Source organism: Lactuca sativa, chromosome 5 (assembly GCF_002870075.4).
Source record: "Lactuca sativa cultivar Salinas chromosome 5, Lsat_Salinas_v11, whole genome shotgun sequence".
Lineage (NCBI taxonomy): Eukaryota > Viridiplantae > Streptophyta > Magnoliopsida > Asterales > Asteraceae > Lactuca > Lactuca sativa.
Window position 1 is genome coordinate 248904433 of NC_056627.2, and position 20733 is coordinate 248925165.

The window sequence follows — 20733 nt, forward strand, 5'->3', positions numbered from 1 at the left end:
GAACAACTCGTCGAGTTGTTCATATGACTCGGCGAGTCGGATGCAGATTGCCTGAGCTTTTGAATCAAGAGGGTACTCGTCGAGTCGATGCCATGCTCAACGAGTAGCCACGAGTAGGGTTGAGAAGTGAGACTAGGGACTCGGCGAGTTGGCGGTCCAACTCGGCGAGTCAGGTCAACCGTGGGTTGACTTTGACCGGGAGAGTTGACTTTGACCAGGAGTAAAAGAGTCATTTACCCAATGCAGTGATTAGCATCTGATTGAGTGTGTTTATGGATTTGTAGCCGGGGAGATACCGGAGCTGCAACAGTTAGCTTCCAGAGCCATACACACAGCAGCCAGTTCACGAGGTGAGTTTCCTTCCAGTAGGAACGGGTCTAAGGCCACAACGCCGGCCCGTTCAGTCAGCAGTAGTTTCTGGACCTCGGTCCAATGCAGTAGTTAGTATGTTTGACGCCTCCGTGGCTCAGACAGGATTTATGTGTTTATGCTAGTTGATATGTTATGCTATGTTGTGTTCAGTTAGTCCGGACTTCGGTCCGATGCAGGGGACGGGGTCCCAGTCAGTTTCGGACTTCGGTCCGATGTAGGGGACGGGGTCCCAGTCAGTTTCGGATTTCGGTCCGATGTAGGGGACGGGGTCCTAGTCAGTTTTCGGACTTCGGTCCGATGCAGGGGACGGGGTCCCAGATAGGTAGTCTGGACTTTGGTCCGATGCAGGGGACGGGGTCCCAGTCAGTGGGCAAGGCCCAGTATGTGCTTCATATGTATTGTATGGTATGTGGTAGTTTGGGGGAGCTCACTAAGCTTCGTGCTTACAGTTTCAGTTTTGGTTTCAGGTACTTCCGTAAGCAAAGGGAAGAGCTCGGGATGATGGCACCGCACACACCACAACTTTAGTTTTTGTCTTGGGAGTTGATTCAGTTTCTTGATATGTTTGGATACAGTTGTGATACAGTTCTTCTCACAGTATTTTATTATGGTTTTCCAAACACGCAACGTATGGTTTTATTATGCGATACTCAGTTTCATGGTTTTTTTTGTTATAATAAAAATTGAAAATTTTGGGTCGTATTTTTGGGTTGTTTCAATGGGACCTCGCCCACACTCACCTCCCTACCAGGAACATACAAGTATTACACAGAAAACAAGTATAAACTATCATATAAACATTCCTCGGGCACCCGCCCGACATCGGACCTTGATCCGGAATCACATACTAGCATACAGTGCCTAGGGCTAACCCCCGGGTCTTCCTACTCATAAACTAAATGGGCCGACATTGTGGTCGTAGACCCATTCACACAATGAGGAGAGTCACCTCGCACTGCTGAACCCTGCTGATACTCCTCTGGCTGCTGACTGGCAAATTCCCGAACTGCTGACCCTTCGGCTTTCCGAGCTACCAATACCAAACATCACTTTGTCCAATACAATAATCCTTCTTAGGGTAAAATGACCATTCTACTCCTAGTCCATCTTGGTCCATATTTAAGGCCCAAAACTAAGGCCTAATACTAGGTAATTTTCCCAAGCCAACTAGTGGCCCACTAATGGCCCAATTTGCTAAATCGGGCCAACTCCTTCTAATGGGCCTTACCCTAATCCCAAACATCTACTTGGCCCACATCATCTAACTTCTGCTGGTCCACTAAGGCCCAAAGTCCAAAGCATGGCCCAATAACTCGAGGCCCAAACTGCTAGAGTACGTGGGGCGTACACTCACGTACACTAAGCGTACTAGGTAAATGGTGAGTACGCAGGGCGTACCTGCACGTACACTCAGCGTAACACCCCTATTAAGTCCTTTTCTCATTAAGTGCTTAATACTCCGATCCAGAAGCTATAATCACAGATCCAAGTCCTTTTTAACGTCTTAATCTATAAAGTCACTGACTAGGTGACTTTGCATGCCCCAAACAAGTCCAAACTCTCAAAATGACATTCTTTTTCCATAAAGAGGGCTATATCTCATGCATGAACTCATTAAGACGTTCAAGATGGAGACTTTACTATTTATGAGACGCTTTTAGCTCTGGGGGTGGCAACCCTAAGCTCACAAACGAGATTTCATCACAAAGATCCATTCTTGGGACCAAAATAGCTCCAAAACCACACTACACTAGATCTAAGCTTTCTTAAGTAAAGTTATGAATTTTATACCTCCAAAGAGTTCCAAATGATGATGCTATTCCAGATCTATAAGCTCCAACTTCCCAAGTTCTTCCTTGCCAACTTTCTCTTTTCTTCTTCCAAGCTTACACCACCAAAATGATCTTCTTGAAGTTAAAATCACCCAAGGATGAAGAGATGAGGCATTCTAGGGTTTCTCTGAGGTTGGGAGACAGATGAGGAGGCTAGGGTTTGAGCCATTATGTTCTTTATATAGTGACACACCCTAAAAATTAGGGTTTAAGGACTCTGGGCGTACTTCTCGTACGCTGGGCGTACGTTTCCAACACCCGTGACTCCTCATCCCCTCTACGCTGGGCGTACCCCAGCTTATGCTGGGCGTACTCATGTTGACCACCTTCCTTACCACTTTTCTCTATTAAGGACCAATAATGCCAATACCCTCAAAGTACTAAAACTTCTTCATTCTAAGTCCGTTTCCTACGAACTTCATATCCACGAAAAGGTGGAGAGAAGCCCTACGCTTCTAGCAACACACCTCGGTCCAAAAATTCTCAAATAAAAACTTCACGACCCATAAAAGACCAAAACGCCCCTAGCCTCGGGCTCTGCAATCCAATAACGGATACTTTCAGAACATGGTGTTACAATACTTGATTTTTGTTTTTTTGCCCTACAAGTGATAGATTTCCACCAAATTCTCTTCCAATATATCAGTTTCTATCAAACGTACTAGACAGGTTTCCACCAATAAGTGATCGATTCACTACAGTAGATCTATGTAGAGGAGCTCCCACACTCTTTACACATTTTTGGTATTACAAATAATACTTATAAAATATAAGGTACCTGATATCACTCTCATCAACAATTTCTATAACACGGTGCAAATGAGGATATGTTGGAAAGACAAACTGGAACTGTCTTCAAAATTTTTCTTTACGGACACCAAATGTAACAACCTAGCAAAGTTCATATTTATGGGCAAAGATACACCATAGTTCTTAACATTTTCCATATTATATTGAGTTTCATCATTTTTTTTGTCTCTCATGACCATACAATGCAAACAACAATAAAAATAATGTTCGATAAAATCATTTTTGTAAGAATAGTTGATTCTTAAGACTTTTGAATTTTAACCATAAATAAGTACAACTTCTAGAATTTTGTATATAAGTTTCTCTAGTAGGCCTATTTATATTACCAAAGTCAGATTTCAAGTATAAAGGTCAAATTTTGCAGTATGAAAGTCAAATTGCATAGTACGAATGTCATATTTCGATGTATGAAGGTCAGGTTTTATACTGCATAGGTAGGTGTCTCAGGGAAATAAATAGATTTCGTATGGGAGGATTTCATAGCACAACATAGGATTTTGCATAAGGGAAGGGATTTTTCATGGAGTATTTCGTAGGGGCGTCGATACAGGAAAGACGTCGCAATACATACTAAAAAATAGATGGTTATAGATGGTTGTTTTGAAAAATCATGTAATTTTCACCTAATATTTGTGAAACGAGATATAAATGCTTTTGTCCTTTTGGCTAAGTAATACACAACAACTTTAGCCTCCATTATTTAATTTTCAACCTTCTATTTGTTCTTAAATCATGATAAATCATAACATAACTATCATTATTTAATTTCTTCTACTTGCAATCCGTCATATGATACAAAACATCACATATATTCATCACATCATAATTAAAGCTTATATGTAAAATATATTTTCCTTATCAATTTGTATGGTTGTTTGTAACTTTGTGCAAATTAGGATTTAGGATTTAGATATCTGTACATTTCATAACATAAATATTTTGCTATAAATAGAACATGCATGAAATTCCTTCAACTTGCAATCCATAACGTGGTACAAAACATCACATATATTCATCACATCAATAATTAAAGATTACAAGTCTATAACTGGTTCATGTTTGGTCATCGCATGTCATAACACTTTATTACCAATATACCAAAAATGAATATACCAAAAATGGGCTATACTTACTGAAACACATGATCACTATCACATTAATATATTACATGATACCTAAAAGTTGTGATGTTACATGAAAGTATGATTCTCTAATATGTAAATGAACAAAAATATGTTGTTTTAATAGGTAAATGAATGTTAATTAATATGTTAGAGTTTTCTTGTATTTAACCCTATTTCTATAGTAGGGTTTCGTTCTTCAAAATCATATTATATACTTATAACATTTCCAAATTGTAGTAAGAAAAACCTATATTCTGCAGGTAAATTCCTATAAACCAATTTCAAGGAATGGGTAATAATTAAAAATTTAAAATAATACCTAGTTTCGAGTCTACCTAATAAATGAAAATGTCATTGTCACTTGTCATTCTCTCATTTAATTCGTCACATGTCATTTTGTCATAATTTTGAAATATATTTATTTTCCACTTGTCAATTACTTTATTATTCACTATATCATTAATTTAGTTTTCAAAATTAAACCAACTATAATGACTATTAATTTGAAATTTGAAATTTGAAATTTGAAATTTGAAATTTCAATTTCAATTTCGAATAAATTCACACTTTAAACATTAGTATTTAACATTTTATTATAATAATTCGTTTAGTACACGAGTCAAACAAATAAACAAATAATTTTAATTAATTTATTTTTTACATGTTTTTTTTTTCATAATTTTCACTTATTTCATATTTCAAATTCAAATAAACTTCTCATTTAATCACTCCTATTTAACATTATGTTTTAATTAACCCGTATAAGATACGAGTTTCACAATTAGTATTTCAATAAATTAACGGAATTTTTGCAAGGCTTATTTTTGTTTACATTAATTTGATCAACTAATTCACATAAGTGGATAAAAACTGGAAAAACCTTAACATTCGCTCCCTCTTTCTCCTTCTCTTAAATTATTCTTATTCTTGTCTTTTCTTTATTGAATATTTAATTGATTAATTTGATTCAAATTGAACAACAATATGCAATGTGAGTGGCAATATATTATTTTGTTTAAATATGTAGTCGACAAAATAATGGAAATAGAATCACCATTCTGTACATTTTAGATTTTTATCTAATAATATATTCACAGTCAAATAAGCTTTTATATTATTTAAATAAATTATAAATATTATCCTTGTATTATGTTCTTTTCCAATGCACTTCTCGGTTGAATTGATATATTGATATATTTTAATATAGGTTATGTTGAATAAGATCCGATCTCCCAAAAGCATAATAACTAACATAAGAGATACGATTGATAACCAAATACCAAATACAATTATACAAACAACTGGAACAATAAAGTTTAAAATCAGAAAATCGAAGTACATGCATTTATTTTGCTATTAATTAATATTAATTCAAACCACAACGTTGCCCTTAATTACACCAGCCATATTTCTTAAGATCTTGGAGGTATAATCATCAACCTTTCGGTGTTCTTCGACCTGAAAATTTGATCCAGTTGAGGACTGATATTCAAAGCAGATTGTAAAACCACAGGTGATAATGCCTTCCAAACCGACACTTTTCCAGCTAGTTGCTCGAAAACAGGCCTGTACAAACACTCAAATTGTGAACAAACATGAGAAAGAGAATTTGATGCTAAATCAATTTAATTAACGAGTGAATATATAAAATATGACTCACTTGGAGGTATTTGTGATCGAGAAAAGCTCCATTCCACACTCATCTGCAATCACAGTAACAGCAAAGAATTGAGGAACAACCATCAATTCCCCTTCTCCCACTTCATCATCAAAACTAGGAGTTCCATCACCACCCACGACCTGGATCCGACCACTTCCCTTGGCAACATAAATGGCTTGAACCGACCCGTCTGCCACATAGCTTGGTGCCAATATAGCCTTACCTTTCAGTCTCACAAATCTTGCACTCAAACCCATCCCAACAAGCATCGGAAAATCTTTTTCCGTCAAGGAATTGATGATTCCACCGCCCTTCACAACCACATCCGCTTCCGGTTCCGGAGTATCAATGGCTCCATATAGTTTCTCCTTAACGTCTTCACTTGCGTTGGGAAACTCAATTCCATTCCTCAGTTTAACAATCAGAGCACCTGGTTGGCTTGTTGCAATATCTTCCGCTTCCTTGTTGTTCAGGCCGAAGACTTTAGCAACAACATCTGATTGGAATCCGCGTAGAATCCCAAGAACTCCAGCCATGAAAAAGTAGGTGAATTGACCTGGGATTTGAGCTTTGGTAGTTTCACCAATGAATACAATGATCAAATCAGTTTCACCACCGTTGAACCACCATGACACCACTCCACTTGGCAATGGAATTACATCCCCTTTCTTAATCACTACGACTGTTTCTTTGGTACTGTTTGGTGTCACCAATCCAACCGTGCACACACCTGTATACATGAAGGATATAGATTCATATATAGTCATTGATTATCAAAATTACGTCGTATATATTAATATACTATACGTACGTACCTTGAAGAACATAACCGAATTTGGAGGAATCAGCATAGTGAGGAAGAGCGAATCCAAGAGGGTGGAGGAGAAGCTTGCCGGCACCAAGCTTTGAATCCTTCAACAATGGAGATTTGGAAGTTGACCATGAATAGTAACCTCCACCGTCACCCTCATAGGCCGTCTCGTCCGCCGCCTCCGCCACCAATTTCATCTCCATGTTTCTTTCTGATGCCGATAATTTGAGATTTGCAAAATATATGTCTCGAGAACGTAAAAGTTTGATTCCGTTCTACAATGGAAATGTAGGGTATTTTTCATTGCAGGGGAGTGGTACATACATGAGTTTTTATACTAAGAGTAAACGGAAAGACTTCACGGTTTTTAGCGGCTTTAGTCCTTTAGACAAAAACATTTGCAACCAAGGTCCTTGTGGTCACTCATTCAAACCAGTTATATTTTTTTATATTGATTTTCTATATATTAATTGTTTTAATTATTTAAATATAAAAATGCTCCAACCACTCCCCCTCCCCCCTGCCGCCTCTTTTTCTCATGTTCATGTGTCTCCCTCTTTAACACTTTGTTCTCGAGCTCAACTTAACGAGGAAAATGATGGGACATGGATGAAATTGAAAAAAAAATCGTTGTTCCTGAGTTTTTAACGAGATGAATTGGAAGGTCAACTTTCCCTTTAACTTTCCTTTAAAATTTGGAATGTTTATTTTCCTTTCACTTCTCTGCAACCTGGGAATACAAAATACAATTTTCTTTCTCTCTCTCTCTCTCTCTCTCTCTCTCTCTCTCTCTCTCTCTCTTTTCCCCCTTCTTTTCTTTTCTTTTTTTTTGCTAAATCTCGGGAACAAGGTGTTAACCCTAACACACTTCACCTTATTCTCTCTTCTTCTTTTCCCTAAAACCTAACCTACATCGAAAAGCACCAAGACCAACCCTCATCTTCCTTCTTCGTGTCTCTTTTTTACAATTGCGCTAACTAAACACAACTACCTTCACCGTTATTCAACTTTGTCGTTGACCAACATAACCAAACCAGCACACACTTCCCTTTTGTCATCTTAAGACCACTGACTGCCACCATTTGTTTCTCTACTATATTGTAACATCCCGAAAATCAAGGTTAAAAATTTCATTTCTAATATACAAATTCAAACACGTTCCAAAATAAAACAACTATCAGAGTAACTACCAAAATCATAAGTTGCGGAAAAACATAGGTGTGTGCGTTGCGATCAAGCAGGACCATTCCTTTCGAACCGGAAGTACCTGAAACCATAAACCACAAACTATAAGCACAAAGCTTAGAGAATTCCCCAAAATATCATATACCATACATAAGCATGAGCCAAACATATCAGATGTGACAACCCCATTTTCACGGTCAGAAAAGACCGATTTTGTTTATGCTTTATAAAAATCAGAATACCTCTGTTAATAAAAATGTTGCGGAATTTGTTCCCAGTAAACTATGATAAATACGTTATCAAAGCATTTTCGAATAAAAGTATTTGTATTCATTTTAAAACATTTGGGATGTCATCGTCAATACAGAAACATAAGCATAAACAGAACTTACATTCATTATAACTAGTGATTTATATCTCCTTTAATCTCTCAGTGTAATGTGACTTCATATCAACACCTGTGATATAAATAAACTGAGTGGGTCAGGTTGGGAAACCTGGTGAGTACATAGGGTTTTCAACCCACAATAACATAATTATTATGTTTAATGATCAAATAGTTAACCCAATTACCCATCCTCATTATCTTCTTTACTCTTGAGGGTCTACCCTAAGAATCAACTATTTCTCATTCAGTCATTCCTAAGGATTATCCTAAGGAATAGGTACGAAGTCCATCGTTGTCAATGACAGAACTGTCAAGCACAACTGCTAGTTCTATCACTTAGGCGCAACTGCCATAATTGTGACATTCTCTATGAGGCCCAACTGCCAGTATTGTCCTTTGAGCACAACTGCTGGGGTTATCTCGTTTATTGACAGTATCGTTTTCGAGAGTCCACTCGCAATACATGTCAATGAGTTTTTTTTAGAGTACACCGGCGAACACATCGTTCACAACACCTACAGGTTGCGAGCCTGCTAGTGTTTCATTGGATTGTCTAGAATAGTCTGTGGTTGTCATCCATACTCTGCTAGATGACGAGGCCAACATTTGGGAACAAGGATTCTCACATCGTCCACCTCTCACCCTTACCTCATGGTCTATATCACCTCTCAACTCATCATCCAACTCAGATGTCATCTACCCATGTTTTACCTAACATATTACATAGATATAAATACATATACATTTTAAATCATATATAACTTGTATAAAATCGTTCATCCAGCATAGATAGCAAGTATACAGATAATATGCACACATAACACGTAGTTTATATAAAATACTTCATATCTATGTGTAAGATGAAAGGGACCATGCACTCACTTGAAAATGTGGTGATTCCGAACTCAGACCGCGCTTCGCTTCTTAAAAATAATTTCTTTCGAGGAAACCTAGTATTATTACCACTAGAGTTTAGTCTATTATTCTTCAAGACTAATTAATAGTCTAGCTATTATTACTATTATATAAGTGTTAAACAATACTTATATAACCCATAATAATAGCCCAAGTACTCATTATAAGTTCCTAATAACGTTACTATAAGTAAATAAAAGCTATATTAAAAAAAGAAAATTATAAATATAACCAAAACCTATAATTACTTTGTAGAAAATAGAAAAAAAAACCCAATTACAAATATAGCCTGAGCCATCTGCGAACGTACAAGTCGGTAAAGCACATCCATGCTTTAGCGACTTGTACGTTCGCAGATGGACTAGTCCATCTGCTATTTCACATTCCTTCTGCGATTTCACCTTTTTTGCAGGTACGAAAACGTAAATTTTTTTGTTTGTTTTATTTTTCACACTTTTCGTTGAAGAACTCTCTCTCTAGAAGCATTATGGACGATTTGACAAAACAAATATTAATTCATTTTATTAAAAAGATTTTAAACAAATTTTTTAAGGAAATTACAACAAAAGTGATAATTTTTTGCAAGAATTTATATATAATAGGGTTGTTTCATAGTCAAATCCTATCAATTTCGTAGTAAAAAATAATTAAAAAAAAAATAAATCGCAGATGAACTTAGTTCATCTGCGATTTTTGTCATTTGTACCCCCTATTTATACCATAAAAAAATAAAAAATCATCAGCGAACATACAAGTCGCTAAAGCACGGATGTGCTTTAGCGACTTGTACATTCGCAGATGGTTTGTTGAAATCGCAGATAGGCTTAATCCATCTGCGATTTTGATGGCTATTTTTGTAATTTGGATTTTTTGGTTATTTTTATAAAGTAATTAACAATTTTGGTTATATTTGTAATTTTCTCTATTAAAAATAGCGTAGGCGTAGCTCACTTACAACGAGTTTTATAGAAAACCGGGCTTTACTTGGAGCAGCGTTCCCGATCCGAAAAACTCTTCTTCTTAGAGCCATCGAGCACTCCGGGGCCTCCACCTCGTGCTAGGGAGGTTCCCTAGGCTTTTCGGGGGGTTTCGGGGCTAGAGAGAGGTTTTAGAGAAAGAGTATAGAGAAGAAAGAATGGAAAATGTGTGAAGAAAATGAGGGTGGGAGAGGTTCTATTTATAGGGTGAAATATGGCTGAACTTGGTGCCACATGTCACCATCTGGTGGCAAGACTTGGGGAGAAAGCAATGGCTAAGATTGTGCCACGTCACCCATTTTCGCACAGCACACTTTCGACTTCTAAAATCCGTAACTTTCACATACGAGCTCCGTTTTTGACGTTCTTTATATCCACGCATAGGTAAAAATAAGATCTACAACTTTCATTTTGACTCCATCGGCTAATTCTCGACCGATCTAGTATGAGAAGATTAGACTGTTAAATGACTGCGAAAAATTCGTAACTCCTTCATACAGACTCCGTTTTCGTCTGTATTTTTACCGTTGAGTTCCTATTAATGAGATCTTCAACTCTTATTTAGGTCGTGTAAGCCAAAAACCGCTCGAACTAAAATTCGAGTTTCGGGTCGTGCACTATTATGCCAAATCTTAGAAAATTCATCACTTCCTCATACGAAGTCAGATTTGAGCGTTACTTTTTTTTTTGTATGTTATTGGTTTAACGTATACTACAAATTTTTTTTAGATCACTATGGCTAAAAAGTCTTTTATCGTAGATTCCCTTTTTACGTCTCCCGGTGCCGTGCCGGTTTTGCCGAAAAACTTCGACGGGTAATAACTTCTTCGTTATAACTCGGATTTCGGCGTTATTTATATGTACGGAACCCTTGAGATATATTATACAACTTGGGTAAGATTATTTATTCTAAATAGTTATTTGTCAAAAAGTCATTTTCGACACTTATTTCCTCTAAATTTTCTAGCCCGGATCTGCGGGCGTTACAATTATCTCCCCCTTAGGATGATTACGTCCCAGAATCATCAAAGAAATAGGGTTGTATAATGACTCCATACGTTATCTCTTCATCCTAGGTAATAATTGTAAATTCTATGTTTCTTCGAATGCGTATCTAACTCCTGGTCTTCTTGATTGCAAGCAGTACTTGATGTTTCACTTGCACCCTATCTCACGTTAGACTCCAAATTATGACCTTTAAGTCATAATCTCGATCCTTACTGGAGACTGCTTCTTCTTCTTAACAAACTTAAGATAATTTATTTTATTACTACAATGGACCGATGTGTCATATTCTAATGACTTATCATCGTATGTTCCCACTCTTAGACTCAGGTCTCTTAGAGTCTTCCAGAACAGACCATACATTTCTTCATGTTCTAATCACATCTTAAAAGTTAGCATTTCTAGCTACAAGCAACTATCGCGATACCTCTACCAATTGCTTTGATTATCTTTTATTTCAATCTTCTGGCTTAAGTCATATGCTACATCAAACTTGGTTCTCTGATCCACGTAACATACTTATCGTAGTCGGACTCGATTCGATATGACCACTAGGGTCGGAATAACAATCACCCTCTTAGTCATTACCGAAATGATGGTAACGCCATATTTGAATAAAACGGTATCAATTACTAGCTTCTTGGTAACTTTGTGACTTTCCCTGATCCAAGTGTGAGTCCTGTTCTTCCGGTAGTATAGGCCTCTACTACTATTCAAACCTACTGATACTCGTCCCAAGTATTGTCTCGCAGTTTTCCAAGTTACTATCAAAAAAACAATTTTAACACATACAAATGTGTCCAAACAATCATAAAATTTTCCCTAGACTCTACTAGAACTTCTTCCATGCGTATATTCAATCATCAATTCTGTTTCAACCCGGTTGGTGGTGGAAATGTCAGACGATGGGATAACTTCATGGATTCTACCAAAAATCTTTCTTTCTTCTAATTGAAAGTGAACTTCTCCCGTACTAGACGTATTATTTATTAGACGCATTCTAAAGGCAAGATATCACTCTTAAAATATCTTCCGATAGGTATCATTCACTATCTTGCCTTATCATTTCCTCCATTTGCTCAGTCTGCTATGAGTCCTTATCATGACATTCTATACACCAAAGCAGACGTTTAGTGTATCGAGACGAGAATATAGATAGAGGAAGATTTAGATGCGTATTCCTCCGTATTACTCCGAAAAGTTACATGCCAGTTCTAATATCGTAATTAAACGTTTAGAAACCTAGCACATAAAATTTCCAGATCTGGTCGGCAACAGGCCATAGATCCGATCAAACAATAGCATAAAGCATCACAAATCATTTAGCACATAAAAGCATTTTAGGCATCTTCCCTAATTAAGCTAGTGCTTGTGTCTATTCAGGTGTACTTCCTAAAATATATTAGACACACTCCTCACGATCATCGCTTAGCATTCTAAGTTTAATTCTAGAAATAAATCCTTATTCCTAGTTCGCTTAAACTAATGCACTGATACCAACTGTGACATCCCCATTTTCACGGCCAGAAAAGACCGATTTTGTTTATGCTTTATAAAAATCAGAGTACCTCTTTTAATAAAGATGTTGCGGAATTTGTTCCCAGTGAAATATGATAAATACGTTATCAAAGCATTTCTGAAGAAAAGTATTTGTATTCATTTTAAAACATTTGGGATGTCATCGTCAATACAGAAACATAAGCATAAACAGAACTTACATTCATTATCACTAGTGATTTATATCTCCTTTTGTTGAGTAGCAGATTTATTTGTATTGCGTCGATTGGGCTCGGTTTATAGTCCAAGTTTTGCACTCCGGTTTGGGCCTGTCCAACCGTGAGCTTGTAGGGTTTAGTATATAATAATGTGCTTGCATGCATGTTAGGTTAACAATCTAGAACGATAGAGTAACGATTGATAGCTTTACAGATTTCCTTAATCGTTCTTGTAAACCCTTTAATCCTCTAAAGTAGAAGTTCTTTATCGAGATCTTCTAAGGATTGTTGATTAATCATTCAACATCTTTGATCCATTATTGTGTTCTTGCTGTTTACTCGTTTATTTCTTCATCTGTTTTATAGATCTAATCGATCTTTAAGTTAGTTTTTAACTTATCAATTGGTATCAGAGCAGGAGGCTGTGTAATCGATACACTTCTTTTCTGTGAAAAAGGTTTCAATTAGGGGTATTCCACAATTACTGATATTTATTGAGCCGTCATCTCATTATTGACGTATCTCGATATTTATTGTTTTGCCCTAATTTGATTTATTACAAGTCTGATCTTTGAACAGGTTATTCGATCATTATGGACGAGTCGCAATCCAATCCTATTAATATTTCGAACAGTATTGGATCAACAACGAAGATTCCCATCCTGTACGCCCATGATTATGAAGTCTGGGCGCATCACTTGGAAGATTACGTTATAGGATCTGAGGATAATGGATACCTCATCTGGGAAGCAATCATCTCTGGACCCTTTTCTCATTCAGCAACTTCAAGGATTATTAAAACTCAAAAGGAGTATAATGATCTTCTGAAAGACGTTAAAGATATTGCGCAAGATGAAAAAGATAAATTTCAGTGCAATATCAAAGCGTTAAGATTGATCAGATTCGCTCTTCAATCCGATACTTTCAGGCTGGTGAGTTCATGCACGACGGCAAAAGAGATATGGGACAGGCTGCGTGAATTGTACTCTACAGACGAAGATCTTGAACACTCCATTCAAACCTTACTCTTGTCTGAGTTTGGTGAATTCAAGCAAGGAGCCGAAGAAACGGTGACCCAAACGTTCGATCGCTTCAATCATCTTCTTAGCAAGATGATCAAGCACGACATTGAAAGGAAGCTTATTGAGCAGAAGGTTACGTTTTTAAACGGTCTCAGATCTGAGTGGAGAGCAGTTGTGTCCACAGTTAAAGCACACGAGCAATTTAAATCCTACTCTTTGGCGAAACTGGTGGGTATCTTGAAATCTCAGGAGAAGATCGTGTTGCAGGAGAAGAATGTGGTATCAATCCTAGGTTCGTTAGCCCTCTTGTCCAAAAGTAAAGCTATGATGGAGGACGAAGACCTCAACTTGGAGGATTATGACCTCACTTCTGAGGACTATGCCATGATGGTGTCAAACCCCAAGAGGTTCATCAAGAAGAGATTCCCCTCTAACAAGAACCGAAATTGGCAGGGGAGTTACAGTTCTGAAAAGGTCAAAGATGAACCGAAGGCTGAAGAGTCAAAGAAGGAACCGAAGGCTGAAGGAGATTCCGGAGTAAGCTGCTACTATTGTGGAGGAAAGAACCACTATGCAAAGGATTGTGTCCTCAAAAAGATGGCAGAGAAGGATGAGGAAAAGGATGAAGAAGCTTTGTTGCAGAAAAAGCTGGATGAAATTAGGAAGAAGAAATCTACCGCTAACCCTTCTATGAATGCATTAATTGTGCAGGGTTCGGTAGCTGATGATGAGTTCGGTGGCGTGGAGGTCTGGTCAACCGACTCTGAAGATGATGAAGTGAGGAAGCCTACTCATGGAAAGGCTTATGTGGCGAAAGAAGAGAGCAGTGGAGGAAGATGCTTGATGGTGTCTGACGTATCTCAGATGAGGGGATACAACACTGATGGTGGGATTGATGACACGAAGGGGCAACAGGATATGTGCTTTACAGCCAAACCACTCAGCGTGCAGTTCAACGAGCTTGATGAACTGATCAAGAAGGTACAATCAGTCTTTGTCTATTTTAAAGTCCCACAATGCTCTTATGAAAAAGAATTAAAAAGTGTTAATTCAAGAATATCTCATTTAGATAGTAGTCTAACTCAAACTCAAGTCACCAATTCTAACCTAACTGACCAATTAAGCAGGGTGTCTTCGAAGAGTGAGGAACGGCGCATGTGGATCGAACTGAAGGAGTCGGAATTAATCAAAACAAAAGATGAAAACATTTATTTACAAAGAGACAATTTAAAGCTTTTGAAATGGCGAAATGTTTTTTGTTTGATTGCCAAACGTCTTTACACTAATATTACTCAGCTTCATTTGGATTGTGAAATAGGACAAAAGATTCATCGCATGATTTTACCCTTCCTTGAGTTTAAGGAGGATGAAATTGATGCTGAAGCGTATAATTGTGAGAGTATTATTTCATCTGAGGACGTTAATTCGACGTACATGTATGGACTGGACAAAATTGAATCTTTTATTAAGTCCAAGGACCATAAGGACATGCTTAAAAACCTTTTGGACGAAAATGATAAACTGAAACTAAGAACCGAAACCATACAAAAATTTGACTCTTTAAACGCCAACTTGAGCTCAGAAAATAAAATTGATGTTGAAAATGCATCTGAGCTTAATGAGGATGACAATATGAGTGAAATTTCGGTAGAGGATACAGTTGACTGTTCAGAATTTGTCAAAAGCGAACCCGAAAACCACAAGAATCTAATTTCAGAAAATTCAGTGGAGTTCGCTCGTATGTCCCAACAAAAGTCCCCGATCCTTGCAGAGAAGGCAGTCGTGTACCAAAAGGTTAGAACCACTCCAAATCAGGTGTATAAGGTAACAGGCGTAACCGAACATCAGACTGCTGAACTCACAGCTATTATAAACGAAGACAATGCTGATGGCTGTGACGAATTCTTCTGGTCAGCTCCAATTGACAATGTTGATGAAACGGAAGGTTTGTCTGAAAGGACTTCATGGAAAAGCAAAGGCAGATATGTACCAGAACCCTTGAATAAACCTGACAGCTTCGATGTGCCAAGTACTAGTGGTACGAAAGATATTCCTCAGAAAAAAGAAATTTCTGCAAAAGAATTCACATCCCCAAGTGAAACCTCATCAGTTCAGTGTGAAACTGCTAAAGAAAAACAGAAACCGAAAGCTAACATCCATCATCAACCGAAGCAGATGAGAGATCAAAAACGTCAAAGGAATCAAAGATACAGGAAGAATCTCTCTGAAAGAAAACAGTTTTGGCAATCTCAGAATGCCTATTTCTCGCATCAAGACAAGAACTTAAAGTCAGAGAAGAATCCTGTTGAATCCCACGAGAGCAACAACAACCGAAAGCAGAGGTTCGGTTCGGAGAAAAATATCAACCGAAAGCAAAGGTTCGATTCAGAAAATGATTCCAACCGAAAGCAGAAGTTCGGTTCAGAGAACTATATCAACCGAAAGCAAAGGTTCGGTTCTGAAATCAAAAGAGATCAAAACTCTAGGGTCAACCCCACTAATGATCAAAAGCAAAAGGGTCACCTAGAGTCTCCAGTCAAGAAGTCATCTCAATCTAAGCTCTCTCACTCTCACTCTTCTAATTCTTCAAATGCTTCTAATTCCTCTCAACCTCGTTCTAAATTCCATTATGTTCCTTCTCAAAAATCTCCATCATCAGCTGAACAAAAAGGAAAACAGAAGGCTTAATCAGTTAAACCTGAATCTGAACCGAAAGCATTAAATCCCAATAAAATTAAAGTTTTTACCATCAAAAAGAAAGATGAAACAACTCTAATAAAAAGAACATATTTAGTTGACATCTCTCTTACTATTCCTGTTCCTATGATAGGCTCACGAGGACCCAAGAAACTTTGGGTTCCTAAATCTGCTTAATTTTTGCAGGTTATCAGTGACGAGCAGTTTGACGAAGAATGGTACATTGATAGTGGCTGCTCATGTCACATGATAGGAAGGAAGGAAGAGCTAAGGGAATACAGGTCTCTTTCAAATGGTGGAAACGTCAAGTTCGGGAACAACTCCTTCGGCACCATAAAAGGCTATGGAATGATTACAAACGGTGATTTCACGATAAGGAAGGTTGCATACGTGGAAGGGCTGCAACACAACCTCATCAGTGTATCTCAGCTTGTTGGAGGTACCGGTCTCAAAGTCTCATTTGACGATTAGGGTTCTGAAATAATTGAGAAGAAGACGAAAAGAGTTATTCTCAAATCCGAACGTAAAGGTGAAATGTTTCCTCTAAACCTCATGCCCATCAAAGGAAACCCAACTATCTGCTTGTTATCAAAAGCACAATCTGACGAAAGCTGGCTGTGGCACCGAAGGCTCTCTCATCTTAACTTTAAGGACATCAACAAACTTGTCACTGGAGGTCATGTTCGAGGTCTTCCATTGCTCAAGTACGATAGAGATCATTTGTGTGCTGCATGTGAAATGGGGAAGCAGAGTCGTCAAAGTCATCCATCTATAATAAACACTAAAGTTGTTGAACCACTTGAATTACTTCATATTGATTTATGTGGTCCATCATCTATCGAAAGCATCGGTGGTAGCAAGTATATTCTTGTTATTGTTGATGAATTTTCACGTTTTACATGAGTGTTCTTTCTGAAGCTTAAATCTGAAGCGACTCATAAGCTAAAGGTGTTCATCAAGCAGATCGAAGTACAGCTGAAGAAGGTCGTTCGCAACATCAGGAGCGACAATGGTCTGGAATTCAAAAATAGAGAATTCGAAGAATTCCTGGCGGAAAAGGGAATCGGTCACAACTTCTCAGCTCCCTACACACCTCAACAAAACGGGATTGTCGAAAGACGAAACCGATCTTTGTGTGAAGCCGCCCGAACTATGCTAAGTTTCGCTTCCTTACCTCTTTATTTTTGGGCTGATGCTATTTCTGCTGCTTGTTTTACACAGAACAGGTCATATCTCAACAAGCGCTTCACTCTCACTCCTTATGAGATCATCAACAACAGAAAGCCAAATGTGAAGTTCTTCCATGTGTTCGGTTCAAGGTGTTTCATTTTCAATTCCAAAGAACACCGCAACAAATTCGATGTCAAAGCCGACGAAGGGATATTTCTGGGCTATTCTCTCACTTCTAAAGCGTACAGGGTATTAAACAAGCGTTCGAGGAAAATAGAGGAAACTTACTACGTGACCTTTGATGATAGCTATGTCAAAAAACTAAAGGACAACGAAGACACAGCTGGAGAAATCTTTCCTCAAACTGGCCAAGTCACAGTCTCGATCGCTAATCTATTCGAGAAGTTCATGGAGCTATTCGACGAACCAGAGAAGGCTACTCTCTCTGAAGCCAGTGCAGCAGACAACAAGGTAGATCATATGAAGCAAATTGTTGAAGACGCTGCAAGAAGAATGAATGAAGGAGGATCAAGTTCTGATGAGTCTCCATCACCCAATGCTTCAGTCGAGGGGGAGAATCCACCATCATCATCCCAGCCAAGCTCACAAGGTGAGGGGGAGCTAAGTTCTCAAACTACAACCGAAAGCACTTTGCCAACCGAAAGTACCACACCAACCGAAAGTGCCTCTCCATCCGAAGATTCATCAACGCTCAAAAGCTCAGCGCCACAAGAAACCACTGAAGCTCAAGACTCTCAAGACATTCCTGTAAGATCATCTATCGAGGGGGAGCATGCTGATATGTCTTACGACTATGAAAGCCAGTCCGAACCAGAAGAAATGATAAACACTGAATTAGATCCAATCTTTGATCCAAACTACCCTCCTCTCACCAAATGGACCAGGGATCATCCTATCTCTCAAGTTGTTGGTGATGTATCTGCAAAAGTTCTGACTCGATCACAACTCAAGGCAAAACAGACTTCCTTGTTTTCAAAAGTCGAATTCTACATGTTTAACTCATTCGTATCAAAAGTTGAACCAAATACAGTTAACACTGCTCTTGATCACTCCGATTGGGTTCAAGCTATGCAAGACGAATTGAATGAATTTGAAAGGAACAAAGTCTGGCGACTTATTCCAACTCCTCCAGATGCCTCGGTTGTTGGTCTTAAATGGGTCTTTTGGAACAAAATGGACAAGGAAGGAAACGTAATTTGAAACAAAGCTCGTCTGGTCGTGAAAGGATACTGTCAGGAGGAAGGCATTGACTATGAAGAGACTTTCGCTCCTGTAGCTAGGCTGGAATCTGTAAGAATATTTCTAGCCTATGCTGCCCACAAAAACTTTGAGGTTTACCAAATGGACGTCAAGTGTGCATTCCTCAATGGTGAACTCGAAGAAACTGTGTATGTGGAGCAACCTCCTGGCTTCGTAAATGAAAGGTATCCTAATCATTGTTATATTTTGGATAAAGCCGTGTATGGACTGAAACAAGCTCCAAGAGCCTGGTATGAAACACTGACTAAATTCTTAAAGATGTCCAAATTCAAACAAGGTTCGGTTGACCCAACCTTCTTTCGTAAAAAGGAAGGTAACCACCTTATGATCGTTCAAATTTATGTCGATGATATCATCTTTGGCTCAACGAATCCTAGCCTAACAGCTGAATTCAGAAAGCTGATGGAGACTAAATTTGAAATGAGCTCAATGGGTCCTATTAACTTTTTCCTTGGTTTAAATATTTGACAGGGACCCGAAGGCATCTTTATTAATCAGGAAGCTTACACGAAGACTCTCCTTGCAAAATTTAGCATGATGGGAGATTCCAAAGTTAAAGTTCCAATGGTGTTCGTCACCAAGCTCACCCCATCCCTGGACAAACCGGCTGTTGATATTACGCTTTATCGTCAGATGATAGGCTCATTGATGTATCTCACTGCTAGCAGGCCTGACATAATGTTTTCAGTTTGTTGTTGTGCTAGATTTCAGGCAAACCCACGCGAACCTCACATGCTTGCAGTGAAGAACATTCTACGATATCTCAAGCGAACTACCTCCTTAGGTCTATGGTATCCATCTAATTCAGGCTTCTTCGTTCAAGCCTACTCAGATGCAGACCTGGGAGGATGTGGATTAGACAGGAAAAGCACCACTGGTGGCTGCCAATTCCTTGACGGGAAGTTGGTTAGCTGGCAATCAAAGAAACAAACGTGTGTGTCTTTATCTACAGCTGAAGCAGAATACATTGCAGCTGCATCCTGCACCTCTCAAGTGATTTGGATCCAGAGTCAACTCAGAGACTATGGACTCAATATGAAAAAGATCCCACTATATTGCGACTCTGAAAGTGCAATTAGGATCTGTCATAACCCAGTGCAACACTCCAAGACCAAGCACATAGCATTGAGGTATCACTTCATCAAAGATCATGTGGAAGATGGAAACGTTGAAGTGCACTTTGTTAGAACCACTGATCAACTGGCTGATGTCTTTACCAAAGCTCTTCCTGAAGCATCATTCAACAAAATTTTACAAGGGCTAGGTATGATGGAATCAGAGTCAGTACCACAAACTACCCCTCAATCTCAAACGTAAGAAGCGAAATAAACCGAACGTTCGGGTTCGGTTGAATCATCTGCACTCGCTCATTATTACGAAGGTAGTTTTCTTGGTTGTAAATTTCATGTACAAAGTTGTTTATCTTATTGTCAAAAGTATTTCCTTTTTTAAAGTATAAATTCCTTGGTTTTTCAAAATTTTCCAAAACCGAAACCAACCGAACGCTCGGGTTCGGTTTTTCAAAATTTTTCAAAACCGAAACCAACCGAACGCTCGGGTTCGGTTTTTCAAAATTTTTCAAAACCGTAACCAACCGAACGCTCGGGTTCGGTTTTCCAAGATTTTTCAAAACTGAAACCAACCGAGCGCTCGGGTTCGGTTCCATAGTTTTTTTTTCCAATGTTTTTCTTTTCTTTTCCAATGTTTTTTATTTTCTTTCTTAGTCTTATTTTTTTTTTATCATTTTTTTACATCTCAAAACTCCAAAA

The 20733-nt window shown here is 38.2% G+C and overlaps 1 protein-coding gene across 1 annotated transcript; it reads right to left on the reverse strand.

Annotated features, from left to right (window-relative positions):
* Positions 1–5383: 5383 nt before the first annotated feature.
* On the reverse strand, positions 5384–6917 carry LOC111877984 (13S globulin seed storage protein 1). The gene is made up of 3 exons (XM_023874483.3): positions 6614–6917; positions 5799–6528; positions 5384–5704 (listed from the first exon to the last, which is right to left on the reverse strand). The coding sequence occupies exons 1-3, from the start codon at positions 6810–6812 to the stop codon at positions 5551–5553; spliced, it is 1083 nt and encodes a 360-aa protein (XP_023730251.1). The 5' UTR covers positions 6813–6917; the 3' UTR covers positions 5384–5550.
* Between the last annotated feature and the right edge of the window lie 13816 nt (positions 6918–20733).